At 43.8% G+C, this 20554-nt stretch overlaps 1 protein-coding gene across 7 annotated transcripts; it reads left to right on the top strand.

Moving 5' to 3' along the window:
- Positions 1–188: 188 nt before the first annotated feature.
- Positions 189–19585, top strand: larp1b (La ribonucleoprotein 1B). 7 transcript variants are annotated; one of them, XM_054797170.1, is made up of 19 exons: positions 189–941; positions 3656–3717; positions 6202–6258; positions 6335–6596; positions 7336–7509; positions 7762–7884; positions 11288–11387; positions 14131–14275; positions 14363–14540; positions 14763–14920; positions 15205–15564; positions 16292–16397; positions 16478–16638; positions 16728–16834; positions 16909–17069; positions 17156–17300; positions 17555–17664; positions 17871–17998; positions 18396–19585. In XM_054797170.1, the coding sequence occupies exons 1-19, from the start codon at positions 605–607 to the stop codon at positions 18633–18635; spliced, it is 3114 nt and encodes a 1037-aa protein (XP_054653145.1). In that variant the 5' UTR covers positions 189–604; the 3' UTR covers positions 18636–19585. The 7 variants fall into 7 exon arrangements, with proteins under 7 accessions (XP_054653145.1, XP_054653143.1, XP_054653142.1 ...); XM_054797168.1 differs by having other exon boundaries at positions 11246–11387; positions 16912–17069; XM_054797167.1 differs by having other exon boundaries at positions 11246–11387; positions 18396–19584.
- Positions 19586–20554: the final 969 nt, after the last annotated feature.

The following is a 20554-nucleotide window of genomic DNA, read 5'->3' as shown; positions in this document are numbered from 1 at the left end:
GTTTAAAAAAAATAAAACTGTATATGTTAAAGTAATACAAAATAAAGGTAATACTTCATCGATTGTGTAGCGATCGTGATAGGACTGTGACGTCAGACAAAGTTTTCAAAGAGTTTATGCTGCAGTGCGTCCTTCTGTCCGCTGGGGGCAGCAGAGTGATGTTTACAGCATCTGGTGCATGCAGCACGAGCTTGTGGGCTGTTAGCAGCGTGGACGAGAAGAAGGAGGCTGTCTGAGAGCTGATCGTCTTTTCTTACTTTTCGAAAGTTACACAAAGTCCACTTCTGTTACAGTTAAGCGTCTACACGGTGACCGACTCACGCCTCGGAGTTAACCACTGCTTGACATGAAACTTTGGACCTGTGGGGCCAAACAACACTCGGCTCGCGGTCTTGTACACTGTGGCTAGCTAGCTAGCTAGCTAGCGGGGCTAACGGCATCTGAGAGCTACTTGGTTAGCAAGGTCCAGCCCCAAAAGTTGTTTACTTCGCCTTGTGGATGTGGTCTCCCCCCGAGTTTTTGGACACTTTTCTCTGGGATAAGAAAGCAGGGACCAAATATTCACACTGGATTTAAGAGCGAGCGCTGTTAGGTAACTAGCAGGATGTCAAGCGAGGTTGAGAGCAGTCACTTTGAATCCAGTTTGACAGCATTGAGCTCCAGTGGACAGCAGTACCACCAAAACAGGACTGAGGAGGCTCAACAGGCGAGGGCGAGCACCGAGAGGGAGGACAGCGCCTCGGGAGAGCGACCGGCATACCACAACAGTGGTTCGGAGGACGCGAAAAGTCCACCAAGAGATTGCCAAGAAGGCGAGCCGACCAGAAATGCTGACTCGGCGCTTGTGGCGACCAAAGTTGTCGAGGCTCCGCCGCCCAGAGTCAATGCATGGACCAAGAGGACGACGGGCAGAGTGCTGGTGAACAACCTGTATGACAGAGGTGAGGACTTAATTGACTTTCTTAGTAAGTAGGAGCACGTTGTGGCTCCACTTTGACAGCTTCTGTTTGGGGGGGAAGGGGGCACGTTAATATCCCCCCCACACACACCTCTTTGTGCCACTGTGGCCCATAGGAGATTATTGTGAAGTGCTTAGATGTCAATGTCAGCACACTGTGGAGCTGTCGACATTTGATTCCCCTCCTTGCTGGGAGCACCACGTGTTGACTGCTGACAACTGCTACTTCGCCTGCAACTTAGCAGCTAGCATAGCATTATCAAACCCCCACCCAACTCCACCAATGTCAGGCTCGTGGCGAGTGCACCGTTTTTTCTTTGGGGGAGCGAGCTCCAGGCCCGTGCCACGGGAGGGGGGGGGTGAGAAGCTAGCCTAGCTGACTGCACGTCCAATGGCCTGTCAGCCTGCAGCGCCTCCCCTCAGCCCAAGCACTGTCACCCTGTGAGAGAGCAAGCTGCTGGGCCAGGTGTGACAGCCTCCATTTTTGTTGTCATTTGCTGCAAAACTAGCAAATGCAAAAAAAAAAAAAAAATGGAGCACTCAGAGGCCATTTTAGTTTCCATAAAGTCCTCTGACATCCATCGTCTCTTGTTGCTTAATTTATTGGTATTTGTTTCTTATGTTGTTATTCATTTTCTTGTGTTTTCTTTCTTTTCATGGGAGAAAGAACAGAATAAGAATTTCATTGCATAGTATAACTGCCTGGTTTACTATGCATATGACAATAAAACTCTTGAATCTTGAATCGTACTAGTATCACATTTGTGTGTTAAATGATTTTTGTCTTAACAAAAACTTCTCTTGAGAGTTTTGTTAATCTTAAAGACTGCATGGTGGGTCGGAAGCAATCCACTCATGGACTCTCTATGACCTATGGGTTGTAACTTAAGACGCCCTGACCTTTGACAAACTTGCAAGTCCAATGTATCTTGGATGTCTTTTATGTTATGGAGTAGCCCTGATGATGTCACTGTGATATCATTAAGCGCTTGTGACTCACATGCCATGGCTAACTTCATGGCAACATTTTTTCAATTAAAGATCACAACTGATGAAAGCCGACTGACTGATCGGCTCTCCACTGATACAGACTGTATGCTGATCATCTCTCTAGAATGGCTGTTTGTACATGCTGTAAGAGGAATTCACATTATACTGCCTTAATCCCAAATTTGCCACAGGAAGTAATGTAGCTGTATAGAATAATCTGTTCCAGTTTCAAACGGTGTCCATCATAAAACCTTTATTGTGCACAGGAAATCTTTGAAGTCACATTTTAACATTCTTAACTGCAATACAACTTTAAAAATAAGTCAACCACTGTTGAGACATAAGAGCAACAGCTATGTTGCACTAAAGCAGGTTTGTCCAATTTTTGTTCCACAGCTCACTTTTTATTGGCCGTCTGCATATTGTAAAATTAATAAGTCGTTATTTGACATCACAGTAATTTTTTAACATGATTTCAATGTTTTGTTTAAATTACATATTGGATTACTCTTAGCATAGCGAAGAATAAGAAAGTGTTCCTCGCTTAGATTTTTACACACATAACACATAAGCCTTTCTCTTTTCTGTGCGTTTTTAAGATATAAAAACAGATGAAGACTTAGCTAAGAATGCATGTAATGGAAAACACTTATGCCGCCTATAAAGCCTTCTGGAAAAAAAAAACCTCCAAAAAGCGCCAGCAACGCTCCATTTACATAATTACATTACATTGTTATTAGTATCATTATTATTAATATTGTTACGCCGATGGGACTAAATTACTGGATTATGGACACCTTGCCAAACCACACCAGGCAGCCACTAGGCTGCTAGCGACTAGCAGCTAGCTCACGATGCCTCAAGCCACTACCAAAACATAACGCTACATATTGGAGCTGCCGTGCTTTTATTTTTGAGTTTGGAAAAGGCGCTGCACAGTGGTTTAGTGGTTAGCATGTTGGCCACACAGTCAGCAGATGGGGTCTGGGTTCGAATCTCCATTGGGCATCTCTGTGTGGAGTTTGCATGCTTCTCCAGTTTCCTTCCACATTCCAAAAAAAACTGTCAAAAAAGCAGGCTTTGTCAGCGGCGTAGAAGTGTCCCGTTACGTGCAGTAATGAGCTGTCTCTCTTTATCTGTTTTTCTATCTTTAGAACGCACAGAAAAGTGAAAGACGTGTTCATGTCACACATAAGGATTGTGGATGATGGGCAAAATTCCAAAAAATGAACATGTATGCTAATGTGAAGTGAACTTGAAAGTGTCGTGGAGTGGAGTGGCGTGGGGGGGGGGGGGTTAGGTTAGCTATATTTGACCGTCATGGCTGCGGCATCATTTTACAGTGAGAGTGCTCATAGCCTGCTGGGTGCTTCAGTCAGGCATACACCCGCTCGCTGGCCCTTTGGCCTCTTATCTAGGCAGCCATCCTCTGGCAGGCGATAGGGCCTGTCGGTGGCTGATGGCCACTCCCTGGTCGCCTCCACAGACACACTCGTCCACACACTCTCATACTTCCAATGATCATACGCAAATGCCGGTCAATGTGTGAGTGAGAGGATATTTATTCTTTCTACGCTGACAGACGTTCGCAATGGTGCACAAACACGGCAAGGCAGTTTTCAGTCCAGTGTTGAGCAAGCTGCTATTTGGCAGAGACTGACAGCTGTGGTAGATATGAGTTGTAACTTATTGATTGTCTATCCTCAGATCAACAAAACGCTCTGAAGGTCGTCCGTGCCAGCAAGCCCAGAAGCAGAAAATCCAGCAAGGTAATCGTGACCTTTTTTATTTTTATTTCCACATGTTAAAGCTGTTGAAATGTAAGGATACACATCTTTGTTGAAGTCATTAGACTGGGCATCCTGTCAGCACCTGATGGGTCCGTTCAGTTTTTCCACTTTGAACACCATGCCAGAAGTTGATATGCTCGCTGGGAAAATCAACACCCGCCACTCGCCAAGCTGATTAACTGCTTATTTTGTTTGCTCTGTCAACCAGTTATTCCACCCTAATATTACAGAAATGTGAATAAATGTCATTGCATCTTATTAACAGATAGAAGGATGAAAAGAACAAAACTTTGTCAGCCGGCATGTCTCCTCACTGGGCAGGTTTTGACCTTCCCGCATAGACATGGTTGACTTTTTCACAGTCAATGTCACATGTCCACGGTGACACATGACAGTGTAGTTTCATAGCAGGGTGCAAAGTAATAACAGTAAGTAATAATGGTGTCACGAGATCTCGCGAGATTACAACGTGACAAAATTTCTTGTTTGAAGAAAAGCTGTCTCGCAAGAACAGGGCAGCCAGAAGCCAATCAGATTGTGAAGTATGGCATTTTCATCCCGCAACTTGTTCGTTCCTGGCCCATGGCTTATTCTAAAAATAAAACTTATTAATGACACATATTCTGAGATATTACACTAATTTGCTTTGTTACCTATAACACAAAGCTTATATAGCTTATAGTGGTGTCAGGAGACACCCAACTCACGAGACGAGACAATACACGAGATTGGGTCCACAAGAGCAAGATGAGACGGGATTATATTAAGTACAATGATAAAATATGACTGAGTCACTGAGTCACAAAACCATGTAGTTGTGTTTTGCAATGTGTATTGTCCCACAAAATGACACTAAACTATATTGTCTACATTTTATGAGACCAAATAAACTACTGTATAATAATAAAAAAATATAATTGTTATTGTAAATATTATACCATAACAATTCAGTATTTCATGTAATATGTCATCTTTCACTCTCTAAAGTTGCAGAATTGGTGTTTGTGACATGTATTTTGTCATAGGCAATTTGTACTGTCTGTTGTTTCTGTAAAGAGCCATGTTCCACAGATGGCCCCTGCACCACACTTTGGACAGCTATGCGTGTTTGCCAGCAAGGCGAGGTGCTACTAGGCGAAGGAGGAGTGTGTCAGTCGGGTTTCATTGTGGAGGTTTTAGAGCTTTCATTGCACTGCTTCTCCACAATCAGAGGTGGAGATCCTGTGCGGCAGATGCTTCACCTTTGTTGACCACTTGTATTTAATTAGCGGATAAATGCATGACGCAAGAAACACTCCCGATCTTTCACTTTCAACGTGCACCCCTACTCGCAAACTATAGCGTCTGTCTCCTATAAGTATGAGGTGTGTTATAATGCAGTGTTATGGTCGTCACGGTACGCCCTCATGTCGGACACACGTTCCAGAGGCCACGAGAAGCAGAGTATAGAGCGGAGGGAGCCACCTGCTGTGGCACTGTAGTGGGACACCTGCTCCGAGCAGACGTGGTGCTGCCATTATTAATGTTGATGGTGATTAATGATAACGGTGATTAAGAGTGCAGACAAGTCGAAACAGCTATGTGTTTTGATCCAATATAAAGTAACTTTGATCAAATGTAGAATTACTACAGCTTCTGCTTGGACATTAAAATGGCGGCAGCTGTACAACGCCGATGGAAAAAACAGCCACACGTTACTCGCTGACGCTGGGAACGCCAAGGTAGGCTGGATTGCAGGGTTTAAAGTGTGCGTGAAGCACTTAATGTGCGGTTGCAATAATGCCTTGCACACTGCCACTTCCAAGTTACATTTATTATCATTCTTAGTAGCAATGCCATGGTTCACAGTCTGATAGGACTCTGGCTGCCCTATTCTCGCGAGACATTTTTTTCTCCAAACGAGAAATCTTGCCTTTAATCTTTAATCTCACAAGATCTTGGATCTCGTGACGCCCTTAATAGCTTATAGTACAATATACTGACCTACATTGGCTTGGTTTTAGCATCTTTATCGTACACACCAAACTGGCACCCCACATCCTTTAATTTTTCTGCAGATTTCAATTGCAATTTTCAGCCCAGTTTAAAAAGAAATCATTTAATAATAATAAATAAATAATAAACAGAATTTTGGGAGAAAATTTTTGTAAAACGTGCAAAAAACAGACTGGACCAAAATTCCTAAATATAGCATGATTTTTATTTTGTAAAAGCATACAATTAATGTTCAAGTGTACAATAAAGCATTAAAAGATATTTTTATTTAGTGCCTTTCTGACTAAGCTGTTAGTTTGACAGCTGGTTTGTTTTCTCGGCGTGACACACTTTCTGACCTTGTCCTCCTTACAGCTTGTCCAAACTTAAGTCCAACGCTCTTTACACAGACAAATGTAACATCTTGGAAACCAAACAACATTGCTTTAATTCAGCCTTTTCTCTCCCCCACCAACTTTCGGCCTTCAGTCGGGTGACTTTGGTGACATCACCAACTGGCCGACACCCGGAGAACTAGCCAAGGAGGTAAGACCAGCGTGTAAACATGTTTCTTTGCTCTGTTTACTTTACTTTATCACTAAATGCATCTCCATGTTGCCAGCAGCAGCAAAATGTCAACACCACCATCACCACCACCACCACCACCACCACCACCACCACCAACGGGAAGAAGCCTCCATCCTCTCGCCGGGACAAGGAGAAGAGGAGGGAGCAGACGGACAGGAAGTCAGAGAGCAGCCACGATGGCGGCGAGAGCAAAGAGAACCAGGAGACTCCTCCACAGCCTCTTGTCGAGACAGCCAAGGACGCAGAGTCGAAGGCCGGACAGGACGCCAAGAGCTGTAGCCCTAAAAAGAGGGGAGGTGAGGATGAGTAGCGAAGCATGTCAAGTTGACCACATTTTCTCACTGTCCGGTGAAAAAACGCCTTTATCTTTTGTCTGCCATGAAAGCATCAACGATCTTGAATTCATGAGCAGACCTTATCAAAACTACCTCTTTGACCATATTTGGAGAAGCCTCTCACTGGACAGTGACTAGTTGTGCATGTCAGTACCTGCGTGCTATTCACCAGTGCACGTTCTAGTGGTCTGCCAGACAGAGGGAGCTGATGGATGCATCATAGATTCAGATGTGTGATTAAGAAAGCATGTTTCTTAACTAGAATTTACTGACACTATGTAGACAAACGTCCTATGAGATACCTCTTGAGTTTGGGCTAGAATTTTTCATTGTATGTATAATTGTATGATTCCAACTTCTTGGGCACACTTTCGGGAAGTCCCTTGTCTGTTCCCAGCTCACAGAGCAGGGTCCACAAAGGCATGCTTGGAAGCATTTGCTGTGGAAGAACTACGTAGAACAGGAACTTTGTTTCAAACCATGCAGCAATGCCCATAAGCATCATTATTTCATTTGCACTTGCATTGGAGTCAGAACTTTGAAGGACAGGATAAAGAGTAAGCCAATTGTTCAAGACCCCTCAAGTGTTTCCACCCATAACAAGCAATACTTGAAAGTTTTTCTAAGGTCCCTGGTTCTCCAATCATGTCATTGGATGTGCTGCGTGTCAGCTCTGTCTCCGCTGTGCAACCGCCGCTAGGTAACAAACGTAAGTGGGTGTCTCTGCCGCTGGAGGAGGCGTCCCGGGACGACAGTGCCAAGACACCTGGCGGGGCCCTTGCGCACTCGGATGCCGAGCCCGGTAGCGACTCGCCTGACCCGACGTCGCCCAATCATGCGCTCCATAGCAACAGAGCGCATGATGGCGGTAGGAGTAAGTGGCTCATTGCTTTCTCCTGATTTCAGTTGTTGTTCATGCTCGGCTCCCTACCTGTATGCCGCTGCCCCTCTGTCTGTCTAATGAAATATGACTTACTAACACAGCAGCTATCTGCTCTCCTCTGCTAGTGTAACGATGCCACTGACATCCCGGGAATGCAATAAAGCTGTGTCATCATCTCTAAAATGACTTGCAGCTATAAGAGAGCGGCACAAAGCACCTATAAAAATGTCATCTGCTTTGCAGGTTGGAGGAGGGAGCCGCGGGACTTTGGGGATGACTCTTCCAGCGTGAGGAGCGATGGTAGTGTCCGCGGAGGGATCCGAGGCCGAGGCAAAGTTCGTGGTCGTGGGAGAGGTCGCGGTAGAGGTACGTAGCCCCCCCCCCAACTAGGTACGGGGTATCCAAACTTCTTCTTGTGAGGGTCGCATACAGAACAATTGAGGGATGGGCCACTGTGATACATTTACATTAAAGATGCTAAAAGTATTCCAATGTCGGTCAATATATGTTAAGCCAGGGGTCACCAACTTATCGATCTTTGCTACTGGTCGATCGCGAAATATTGGGGAAAAAATGTTATTACATCAGTGCCCTCCCCTCCCGGAGAGTGACTAACAGGCATGCATTTTGACTGCTGAACATTCCGGTACGCCTCACCGCCCTCCAGGCACACAATCCGCAAGGCAGTCCTGTCCCCAAAACCCGATCTGAGATATTAGCCAGCGCACTTACACCGGATCGCCTCTCCGGGACCTTAAGCGAGGGAGAGAGTAACAGAGCGCCGTGATGTGCCTTAGCATACAACAGTAGTTATTGCACACAACAGTATTTATTGCACGTTAATATGGCTCCAAATCTGCCTTTGCTACCTCAAAATTAAGGCACAAATATAACCCCATAGACTTGCACCTCCAAAAAAACCTCGAGCTGCGGCTCATTAGGGCTGCATTGACCAGTCTCTCTCTCCTCACCATCGCTCGCCCACGACACTGAGCCAACAAGCTGAGGTGTAGTTTGCTCATAGAGCCCACTCCACAAGCCCAACCCTGGCGAAGAGCCACAAAAGTAGGAGGGGCCAAAGTGCGGCTAACTTATCACTTTTTACTTTACTTTCTACAAAACAAATATATACACGGGGGTGGGGGGTGAATCTCACATGTTCACAGCTGAGACCAGGGATCTTGGTCTCAAAAAGGTTGGTGACCAGTGTGTTAAACTATCTGAACACAACATCGTAGCTTTGTGTTATAATTGACAAAACAAATTATTAATCTAGTAACTAATAACATCTCTCATTCCAAAACAATGCAAGTTAGGCTAATGAAGATTCTAAATTGTCCGTAGGTGTGAATTTGAGCGTGAATCAGAGTCAAACAAATGCAGCCGTGAACTCGCAGTAAAGCCAAGAAAGTGACATTCACAACAATAACACAATAATAACATTCACTTCTATTGTCTTGTGATGACTATGATATAACACACACACAAAATTGACCACAAGTTGGCCACAAGTTTTTTGACTGTCAGTGACACTTGACAGCTATATGCACACTGCAGGATTTTTTTAAGCTGTGGTGGGCTGCATGGAAGAGCGGACTGCCGCCGCTGTGTTGTGCCGCTGCTGAGTCTGCAATTTTTTTTATTATGACAAATAATTTTTATGACTTACGACTTGACAGCATTTAAATTGTACGTTATTTACAAAGCACATCTCGACTCAAGTGTGCTCATTTCTCATTAAATATAGGCGTCATGTACTAGGAGGTGAAGCAAATATTCTTTGGTGAACTACTCAACATCAGCTGCTGAGCTACTGCTAGCAAACGAGCTACCTGTTGGAGACCCCTGTGATAGCGTCACTATCATAAAGCTGGACACGCTACGTGTTTATGTTGAGAAAAACTTCGACACACAAGCCATAAGTATTATAATGACAACATGACAGCAAGATAAAAAAAAAAATAAAGTCAGCTTGTACCCCATGAACTTGTAGCTCGCATTTGGGACAAGAAATACCTACCTGCCACCAGAGAGACAGTGAGAGCCAGGCAAAATGTGTAAACAAAGATGCCAGAAAGTCGTATGCGATTGAAACATGAGCGATCACACATGCTGGCATAGATAGGCTTAGCCTGTGACAAGCTGTCTTCAGTTGACTACACATTTTACTATTTTTTATTCTCTCAATAATAAACAGAGTGAAAGTCAACACCTATCGCGTACCTTTATCTGGTCACACGTGCCAGCAGGGCAGACGGGCAACTCTGGTACATGTTTATCAAAATAATGCACAGACATTTTTATGATATTTTAAATTGTTTTCACACTAACTGTGTACGTAAATAAGCTATATATGTATCTATATAGCATATATATCCATTAATACAATATATTACTTAAAAAAACACAAATTTTTACGGTATGGTGACTTATTATTTTGTCGGGGCACTGCGCCATGATCAATTACATGTAGCGGAAACTCTGACTGATTATCTAGCCCTGGCATGAAACCCCATACTATTATTATAAGATTCGTACAATAGATCTAGTAAAACAAAAAAAAAGAATTTACTTACTGAAACTGACAGATCGACTGCAAGATAGGCTAGAAAGACAAGTGACAGCGAGCCATGTTTTGTTCACAATTCTAGTGGAGAACACTTTCCGGCAACCAAGTTCAAACAAACAGCCAAATGGCCGAATGGCGTCTTTTGGAAATGTGAACAAGCTTACTCCGTCTCCTTGACTGTTCCAGGAGCAGATATTTTCACATGTTCAAAGATACAATTTTTATTAGAGCAGCACTGATTACAATTTTCTGTTCGATCACTGATCTTTAAAAAGCCATATAAAAAATTTAAAAAATTGCTGTCCAAACTATTCAATTCTATCAGTTCCTATCAGTATTTTAACAACAAACAAAACTTGCATAACAGGTTACACTGCAGACCTGATTTGAGCCTCTTACCAAAAATAAAGTGCACAGCGACCGAAAATGGCTGGTCGTCTAAAGCCATGAACTCCATAATTTTCCTAGGAGTAGCTTTGCTTTTTTCACAGCTTCTAAGTGCTAACAGTGGGCCGTTGCCTGGCTCTTTGCTTCGGCTAGCTTTGGCTGAATTGCTAGCTGTCAGAATGGCAGAGCAGCAGGGGACAGTGGCTGATTTTAAGACCTTTGCGCAGGTAGATAATATTGGTTTCATATGTGATGTCGTCCGATGGCCCAAAATTAAGGAAATCGGTGCTGATTGGTGGTCGGACGGCTGATTGATTGGTACATGCTTAATTTTTTATCCTTCTTGTTGGCTGCGGAGTTTAAGCGACTTGCACCCGACATGCAGCCAATGCTGAGCCATGTTGTTGCCACTTTCTGAGCATTTTACAATGTCTAATTTCACCTCACTTTTCACTTTCCTCCTTTTCTTCAGAAGAGTCTGCCTCACGCAAAAAAAAAAGTGATGTCCTTGTCCTTCCTCAGTGTAAAGACGTGCAGCTACATATTCTTTCGCCATGTGTAACGTAACTAGTTTTCTTGTTACTGTACAATATATATTTTGTACAGTTTTGTATAATAAATGTGTACAACAATATTTGTACAATATATTTATGGGAGTGCGTTTGTAAACACGAAACTTTGTAACACAAGGACTGCATGTATGTTCCTTTTCTAATAAAAGGCTGCATGTGTCGCAGACTCTTTAGAGCGCCTCTCCTCTTTCTCCCTCAGGTCGCTTTGAGTACTCACAGAGTTCGGATGTTCCCGTTTCAGAGTTCGGCACTAATATGGTTTACTACTATGACGACGGCAGCAAAGTGCAGATGTATACAGTGGATGAGAAGCTCCTCAAGGAGTACATCAAACGGCAAATGTAAGTAGACGATCTCTTTTGACCTTGGTGTTGCAGGGTTTCCCCAGGGATTTTCTGAGCTGTGGTGGTGGCCTGCATGGGACTGTGCGGTGCTGTGTCTGAATTTTTTTTTTTTTTTTATCATGACAAATAATTTTTATGAATTATTTTTTTTTTATCAACTTATTCATTAAACATTTTTCAACAACCAGCAGAACATGAACAGAGAAGATTGCAAAACTGTTCATGTAATGGCAAAGTTGATGAGAGCACTTAAACTGAGCCTAACATGTAAGGGCTCCTTTTATTTGTCATATTTAGTCCAATAGTACTATGTGAGTAGTACAAAAGTACACAATTTTGCACTATTTGACACAAACCTAAATTTAATTTGGTGTCTGAATTAATTGTTCATAATATATTTTTAGTTCAATAAAACACAATTAACAAAATAAAATAACAATTTAAATATTTTTGTTATAGAAATCTGTCCGGTATAAACAGTATAAATTAATTGTCCAGAGTTATGAGAGCACAGGTGTAACCATGTTGCAGCACTATTAAAGCTACTTTGACAAAAAGAAAGAAGAGGTGAGCTATTTGTGTTTTATGTGACTGCCAACATTTAAATTATACTTTATTTATAAAGCACATCTCCACTTAGTGTGCTCGTTTTTCATTAAATACAGGCGTTATGTTTGAATAGAATACTTATAAAAATACTAAGAGGTGAAGCAAATATTCTTTGATGAACTACTCCGTATCACCTGGTGAGCTACTGCTAGCATACTGCTACCTGTTGGAAACCACTGTGATAGTGTCACTATGTTAAAGCTGGACACACTACGTGTTTATGTTGAACAACTTAGACACAAAACTAGTGTTTTGTAGACAAGCCTTAAGTATTCCAATGACAAAAAGAGAGCTAGATTAAGTGCACTTTAAAAAAGTAAGTTAGCGTGTACGTGATAGCTACTTGTAGCTCGCCCGTGGGACAAAAACGAGCTAGTTAGGTGCTACCAAAGAGACAGCGAGAGGCAAAATGTGAAAAACAAGGATGAAAGTGGAAAGAGATTGATACGTGATCAATCACACACGCTGGCATAGATAGGCTTAGCCTGTGGCAAGCTGTCGTCAGATGACTACACATTTTACATAAGGAGCAAAGTGAACATACTTTTATCTGGTCACACATGCGCAAGTGCCAACAGGGCAGACAGGTGATTCCGGTGCATGTTCCGGTGCATCAAAATAAAGCGCCGTGAAACATTTTTATGATATTTTAAAATGTTTTCAAACTAATTGTGGTAAATATGTGCTTAAATAATAAGTTATATATGTATCTACATAGCATATACAGTATATCAATTCATGCAATATATTACTTAGCATTGTGTTCAAGTCTAGTGGTTAGCATGTTGGCCACACAGTCACAGTCAGGAGATCGGGAAGACCTGGGTTTGAATCTTCGTTCTCCCAATCCGAAATCTCCTTTGGGCATTTTGTGGAGTTTGCATGTTTGCATGTTCTCCCCGTGTGTGGGTTTTCCCTGGGTACTCCGGTTTCCTCCCACATTCCAAAAACATGCATGTTAAGGCCCGGTCACACCACCCGAACTTTGCTGTAGCGTTCCTGGAGCAGTGAAAAAAATTAATCACCGCTCGTAACCGTTCACCACCGTTAAACAGAAGTTGGCCCTCGTTAAGGCAACACCGTATACGCTCGGCCACCGTTGATGGTCCCTCCTACCGCTCCGAAAGTTTTGAGCTGCACAAAATATTGCGAGCGGTGAGGAGCGGGCAATTTTCCGCCACGGCAAAGTTCATCACCGCTCCAACAACGCCCAGTCAACGTTTGGCGTCGCTAGACCCAAGTTCGTGGACACTTGGGTCCGGTAGGCAGAATTTGGCTATAAATACAGGGAGAAATGGACCAGGAGCCCATTTGGAATAGCCGTTGAGTGCAGACCTCAGTTATATAGAATTTGCTCAAAGTTACAGTAAAACTGTACTACCATGGATGCTGAGAGACTTGCTATGATTGGTGCACTAGTCCAGCAGCAGAATCAGAACCTCCTCAGATTGCAACAAGCTGTTGAAGGAGAGACAGAGTTGCGTGGGTCAGACAGTGGATACTGAGAAGGCGTGTTTGGATGGATGTGTTCAAGTTAAAAAAAAAAAAAAAAAGCCTGAACATCCCAATGAGTGAGCACTTTGTGTCCTGCAGAGGGCAGTACTCACTCTACACATTTATGCATACTAGACTACCATAGTGTACTAAAGAATTTTTTTTTTTTTTAAGAGGGTGAGAAGGGAGAAGGTGGGGTGGGGGTGTCACGTATTCTTGTCTTCTCTCGTCTTGTCAGCGTTATTCAGCCTGCTCACTCAACCAGCGTTACTTTAACATGAACTACATTCTCTACTGCCTTCAGGCCTTTTTCTCCTCAATGTCTACTGAAAAGTCTGTGCTATCATCAATGCCTCAGTTGTTGAAAGCTTTACAGGAAACATTTAACACAGGATTGCGTCTACTTCATAAACATACATACATGTTGTAAACTGTAAACATCTAGCCTTTACATTGCTGAACCTGAACTTCTACTACTACCACTGTGACTACTTGGGAACGCCTGCACAGAGTTGTACACCTTAAAACTGAGCACTATTATGTCTAATGTATTTTCATTTAATTATTCTACCTAATGCAGTGGCCACTGAGTGTATGTCCATTCAGTTCAGGGCTTTAATTTATTGTCCTTGTCCAGCGAGTACTACTTCAGCCTCCACAACCTGGAGCGAGACTTCTTCTTAAGGAGAAAGATGGACGCGGAGGGCTTCCTCCCCATCTCCCTCATCGCCAGCTTCCACAGAGTTCAGGCGCTCACCACGGACATCAGCCTTATCATGGAGGTAAGTGCTTATATTCCTCCATGGCTACAGAACAGATGCTTTTAGAGCACAGCAGATGGGTCAAAGTACATAGAAACTTCTTTGCAGGCTTTGAAGAGTAGCACAGAGGTGGAGCTTGTAAATGAAAGAGTTCGCTGTAAAGTGGAGCCGGAGCGCTGGCCGATTCCCGTCCCGCCCGTCATGGGTTCCCCGCGGACCGACTTCTCTCAGCTCATTCACTGCCCTGAATTTGTTCCTCGCCAGGCCCTTACCTCTGTAAACGCCGGTAAGTGCTCAACAAAATATTCGGGTACTTTTAACAGTCGCATGAGAGAAGTCATTGTCCTCCGGTCCAATTTTGTGGTATTTTTATGTTTATTTTGAAAACTGTATCCTAAACACACCAGGAAATTGTCACAAGTACAGCCCAACAAATGATGAGAGAGAGATGAATGTGTGCATGCATGTAGCAAGTGTGAAAGTAGAAGTATGTGTTTTTGCATTGCAGCCTCACCACCTGTGAAGGAGACCCCGACCGAGCCTGCAGGACCTCAGGACCCAGCAGAGTCACACCCCTCCAGCCAGGTGTCCAGCCCACTGAAAGACGCCCCCGACGCCTGGATCCAGGTGGAGAAACGTCACCGACATGCCTCCGGCAAAACCAAGGTACTTTTTGTCATCCCTTTTTCCTCCTCGTGATGTCCCATTACTTGTCTCATCCATGTACAACTGTCATGTGTTTTTATATGCTTTGTAGAATACATTATGTTGTCCCCTGACCTCCCTTTTATTCTTCTGTGCTGCTTCCACATGCGACCTTAAATGAACATGCTTTTTTTTTGCATGAAAAAGACACCAGAGTGTTTACATCATGTGACCAGCACGGTAAACAATAAACGCTACTTAAGCTGTCCCTGTTTTACTTGTTAATAGTCCATTATGTCTTCAAGGACCGTAGTGAGGCGCCAACGACCCCTCACCACACCGCCCAAGAGGCCGAACCCGACCAGGAGGAGCTGGACTTTATGTTTGATGAGGAAATGGAGCAGATGGCGCCGAGGAAGAACAAATTTAGCAACTGGTCCGACGAGGATGACTCAGACTACGAGCTGGACGACCAGGACGTCAACAAGATACTGATCGTCACGCAGACCCCACCCTACCTGCGCAAGCACCCTGGCGGCGACCGCACTGGAAACCACGAGTCCAGAGCCAAACTGACTGCAGACCTGGCCAAAGCCATCAACGATGGCCTCTACTACTACGAGCAGGACCTGTGGAAGGGGGAGGAGCAGTTTGAGTGCACCAAGGTAACGTTCTCTTCCTGTTGACATATTTCTACACAGCAAACAAAGAGTCTTGCACCGCTGCTGTTCATGTTAATCATCAGGAAAGTCTCATGGAGGCACCACTGTGACCACTCTGGCCAGGCAGCGCTGTGAATGCATGTAGACATGTCCAAATTTAGGCTGCTGTTAATCATGCCAAGAGGCCTGACCTCCTTTTTGGAAAGGCTGCCCCGCATGCACGCTGTGCATCCTGACACAGTTGTGTAATTGTTTTCTTGTATAATGCCAACGCTTGAATGCTCATTACAATTTTACAAATATGTCATTGTACTTCATTAGCATGAAAGCAAGACTGGCTTGATTGCATTGCACAAGGCTAGACAAACAGAGGCAGGGCCGGTTACCAGAATTACTATTTTTACACAGTGGCGTCTGTAACAGGTCACAACAGCCACACCTGCTTGTCAGAAGAGAGCAAGCAGACCCTTACCAGAACCAGTGTGTTGTGCTCATTGCTAACACAAAGGTTATCCTCATGTGGGAACTGTCACGCCTGAACACACACACACCAAGGTCTCGTTCTCCTTCCATCGCTAATGTGTAACAGTCAAAGTCCATTACACATCTGCTGTGTGTCAGACGCACCAGTCACATGACTTATCAGCCTTAACAACATGTAGGTTTGATCCGTCGCCCCCAAACTTCAAAATAAACCAGTAGAATTAACTCTCCTTATGTTCTTCGGCAGGAAGTGGAAAGCTTTAAGAAGCTGAGCGTCATAAGCAAGGATGAGTTTGAGACACTCGCGCCCAAAGTGCCTGTGGACCCCAACCAGGAAGTGCCATCCCTGCCAGGTACACATGAGCTTCCTCCCAAACAGTACATAATTGTAGGAAAAGCGTAGTGTGGATTTAACAAAACGTGTCGTTTTCAGTGCCCAGTGAGGCTGAAATTGCCCGTTCACTGCCCAAAACGGTGCCAGAATCGCCAAGTGCCTACCAACCCAGAACGCCAAGGACCCCCGGACGGCAGGACCCGACCAAGGCCCCGCGCTTTTACCCTGTGATGAAGGAAAGTGGTGCCATCGATGGACAGGTGAGGTTATAAGGTAACGATACTTCCGTCTGATGTAGGCTGTTGTAGTGATGAATGTTGTCTTTCCATTTTTGTGTGCTTTGGTCCAGATGCCGAGGAAAAAGAAGACCCGGCACAGTTCAAACCCGCCGCAGGAGGCTCACATCGGCTGGGTGATGGACTCGCGTGAGCACCGGCCGCGGTCTGCGTCTATCAGGTCTGTGTGCAACATGAATGCATGTTTGGAGCTGGTAGGTTCATTAAAACTCATCCTCTCTTCTCTTCCCACAGCAGTTCCAATGCCTCGCCTTCAGAAGGAGCACCACTATCAGGAACTTACGGCTGCACCCCCCAGTCTCTGCCCAAGTTTTGGCACCCATCTCATGAGATGCTGAGGGACAATGGCTTCACACAGCAGGGCTATCACAAGTACCGCAGACGCTGCCTTAATGGTAACCCAGAGACCTGTGAATGTCTTGTTACAGAGCAGCTGTCTTTGTGCTCCTTGGTGACAACATCCATGTTTGTTTTTTTCCAGAGCGGAAGCGCCTGGGCATTGGCCAGTCTCAGGAGATGAACACTCTGTTCCGATTCTGGTCCTTCTTCCTGAGGGACAACTTCAACAGGAAGATGTATGAGGAGTTCAAACAGTTTGCACTGGAGGACGCCAAAGAAAACTACAGGTGAGAAAGAGGACAAATCAGAATCAGAATGGCCTTTACTTGTCACTTATACAGAAGTTGTGCAATCACCCGTCCGTACTTATACAACATACCATACAATATGACGGGGGAGGGGGGAGGTAGACAGGATAGAATGACTGGGTAATAAAAGGGGGAGAGGAAAGGGAAGAACAAGAAAAGAGTGGATGATGCAGATGAAGAACCACCTGTGTGGAGGTCAGAGTTCATGTTCATGTTCATGTTTGTTTGGACAGGTACGGCCTGGAATGCCTCTTCAGGTACTACAGCTATGGCCTGGAAAAGAGGTTCAGGTTGGATCTATTCAAGGACTTCCAAGAGGAGACCCTCAGGGACTTTGAGAAAGGTAAGTGACGCCTGCTGTGATGAGTGAATGTCAGCTGACACAGGGTTTACAAAATAAAAGTCACCAGTAAAGATGACCACCTCTTTGTCTGCATTTTCCACTGCGAGATTCACTGAAGCCGAGGAAACGATTGAACTGTTGACTTAAACATGAGTTAAGAGTGGTATGTGACACGAAATGTGCAAATCTAATGTATTCTCCTCCAGGTCAACTGTATGGACTGGAGAAGTTCTGGGCCTTTCTAAAGTACTCCAAGATGAAGAATCAACCCATTGACCCAAAACTGCAGGAACACCTGTCCCAGTTCAAGAACCTGGAAGACTTCAGGGTGGTGGTGAGTGACAGGAAGGGGACATGTGACACACTACAAATGTATTAGAGCCATTAAAGACTACACTGAAAAGCCAGTTAAGACCTGGAAGGTCACACTGGAAACTAGGCTGGTCTAAGAAGGCCTCGCTGGAAACAAGTTGGCTGCTTGAAGGCTTCACTGGAAATCCACTTTTGTCATTCAGGGCAACACTGAGAGTGCAGTTCGGTCCTGGAAGGCATCCTTAAAATCCACTTAGTTTATTCAAGTCTTCACTTGAAATCCTGTTGGGTCTGTGAAGGAAAAACTTAAGTTTAATGTATGAGATGGATTCATGAACCATGAAAGTTGAGGTCTAAACGAAACCTGTTGAAAATTATCACTGTGTTGACCCAACCTTTGACCTCTGTGTCTTTTGCAGCCCCCCATGGGAGAGGAAGGAGGCCGGAGGAGACACCATTCATCCTCGGCTGGGGACGAGGGCAGGCGGCGGCGCCATCCCTCCAACACTACCTCAAAGCCCAACCAGGCTTCCTCCAAGGCATCACCACAGAACTCGGCCAAAGAAGGAGGAGCCCAGAAAGCCACGGCAGCGCCCACCCATGCCAAGAAGGCGGAGCCTAAAGGGGCGAAGAAAGAAAGCGGCACAGCGACCAAATGAAGGTCGCTCCTCTCTTGAGGGGTTTGCATTGAAGACGTGTGGAGGGTTGAGGCAGCAGCAGCACCGCCGACTGGTTTAAAGGACGGACTGAGCGTGTTGACCTGACCTGTTCTTAGCAGCATTTCACTTAAAGCAGCCAGCTTGATTCTGAAGTTTACAACATAAAATGCATTCCCTGCATTGTCACCTTCACAGGCCAAACTCTTCAATAACAATCTGCAAGCAACTCGTAAAGAGTACCAAGATGGCTATTGTCCTGTGCCTTAATATGCTCTGCCCCGTCCTTTAAAAAAAAAAAAAGTCTCCCTGGCTATCAAATTTGGGTGGACATGTCTTTTAAAACTTCCATCAGTTTTAATTTAGATAATCAAGTTGACAGTTTGAAGCAGCTCCCACTTTTAAACAGTTGATTTTAATTCAAAAACATTTTCGAGAAGCTTTAAAGTCCCATTTGACATAATTTATTGTTTTCTTTTTATTTCTCCATTGACTTGATTGATGGCGTTGTCTTAGGAAATGATCGCCGTCTCTTAATGGTTTTTTAATTTCTGCAGGAATTATGGGTTTGAGCTAGCGACATAACTACTTTTTTTTTGCTCAAAGTTTACTTTTATTATGCTTGAGGCTTGGTGCTTTTAGAGCACTTTAATTGGTAACTTTTCCTTTTTGCTCAATGGACTTAAATTGAGGTTTTACAGTTGAATGAAAAAATGTAAATAATACTATAAAAAATCATTTGCTATTCAATTATTGTTTTGATTTTAAGGTTGTGATTTATTGGTAGTGTGGTTTTGAGTGTTTTAGAATGAAGTTGTGCATGTTAAGAATTGGAAATATACTGTAAAAATGCCCAAAAAAATATTAAATAAAATTTGATTGTATAAATGTATGTAGGTGTAATTAGCTGTTTTTGATGAAACGTCAAACAGGACACATCAGCATGCTTTTGTGTGTAATGAAAATATGAACAACAAAGCATCGGTATGTTAAATGTAAATAAATACATCATATTTTATGTACATGCATGCAAATTTTGGAAGTGTGGGCTATTTTGTTAAAAAAATATATAGTTAGAAATCTCCGTTTTTTTGGCAGTTTTGTTTCATTGTGTTTCGCCGAGCAGCGACCCTTCCCTTTGTTCGACGGTCAGTGAACGCACCATACAGTTGTGTTCTCCGACATTGTACTGATAATTAGCGTATTTTTCCCGTTCGTTTTTCACCTTGTACAGTATTTGTTCCCACATACTGATACTGAGGGAAACGCGTAAAGGTAAGATCTGATGACGTTATGTGCGTGCTAATGTGCGTATTTGTCACAGCATACAACATACACTCCTGATCAAAATCCAAGACCAGTTGAAAAATTACTATAATTTACATTTTGCACATTTGGATGTTAATGAGGTTTTCAAGTAGAGCTACAATACGCAAAAGCAAGAAGGGGGAGTGAGACAAAAAGCACTTAGAAAAAGTAATTTATTGAAAAGAACAAACTGAAATAGGCTGTATCAGCTGATCAAAAATTTTAAGACCATCGCTCAAAAATAAAACTCTCCAAACCAGAACCAAAAATGTTCTCAGTAGGACTCAGTAATGAGTAGCTCCACCGTTCTTGTTCATCACTTCAAAAATGGCTTTTGGTATGCTTGATGCGAGTGTTTCCAGGAGGCTAGTGGGAACATTGCTCCAAGTGGTGAAGACGGCTTCACAAAGAGCATCAACTGTCTGGAACCGATGGCCATTTTTATAAACTTCCCTTGCCATCCATCCCCAAATGTTCTCTATGGGATTTAAATGAGGGGAACATGCAGGATGGTCCAAAAGAGTGATGTTATTCTCCCTAAAGAAGTCCTTGGTCAAGCGAGCATTGTGAACTGCAGCGTTGTCCTGTTGAAAAACCCAGCTGTTACCACACAG

This window comes from Dunckerocampus dactyliophorus, chromosome 13 (assembly GCF_027744805.1).
Source record: "Dunckerocampus dactyliophorus isolate RoL2022-P2 chromosome 13, RoL_Ddac_1.1, whole genome shotgun sequence".
In the NCBI taxonomy this organism is placed as follows: Eukaryota; Metazoa; Chordata; class Actinopteri; order Syngnathiformes; family Syngnathidae; genus Dunckerocampus; species Dunckerocampus dactyliophorus.
Note: the sequence above shows the minus strand (reverse complement) of the source record. Positions and strands in the feature narration are given on the sequence as shown.

Coding starts and splice junctions, on each gene's coding strand:
- larp1b (XM_054797167.1), top strand. CDS start 605: ATGTCAAGCGAGGTTGAGAGCAGTCACTTTGAATCCAGTTTGACAGCA. Junction 14,276..14,362: donor ACATCAGCCTTATCATGGAG/GTAAGTGCTTAT, acceptor ACTTCTTTGCAG/GCTTTGAAGAGTAGCACAGA. Junction 16,639..16,727: donor GTGGTGCCATCGATGGACAG/GTGAGGTTATAA, acceptor GCTTTGGTCCAG/ATGCCGAGGAAAAAGAAGAC.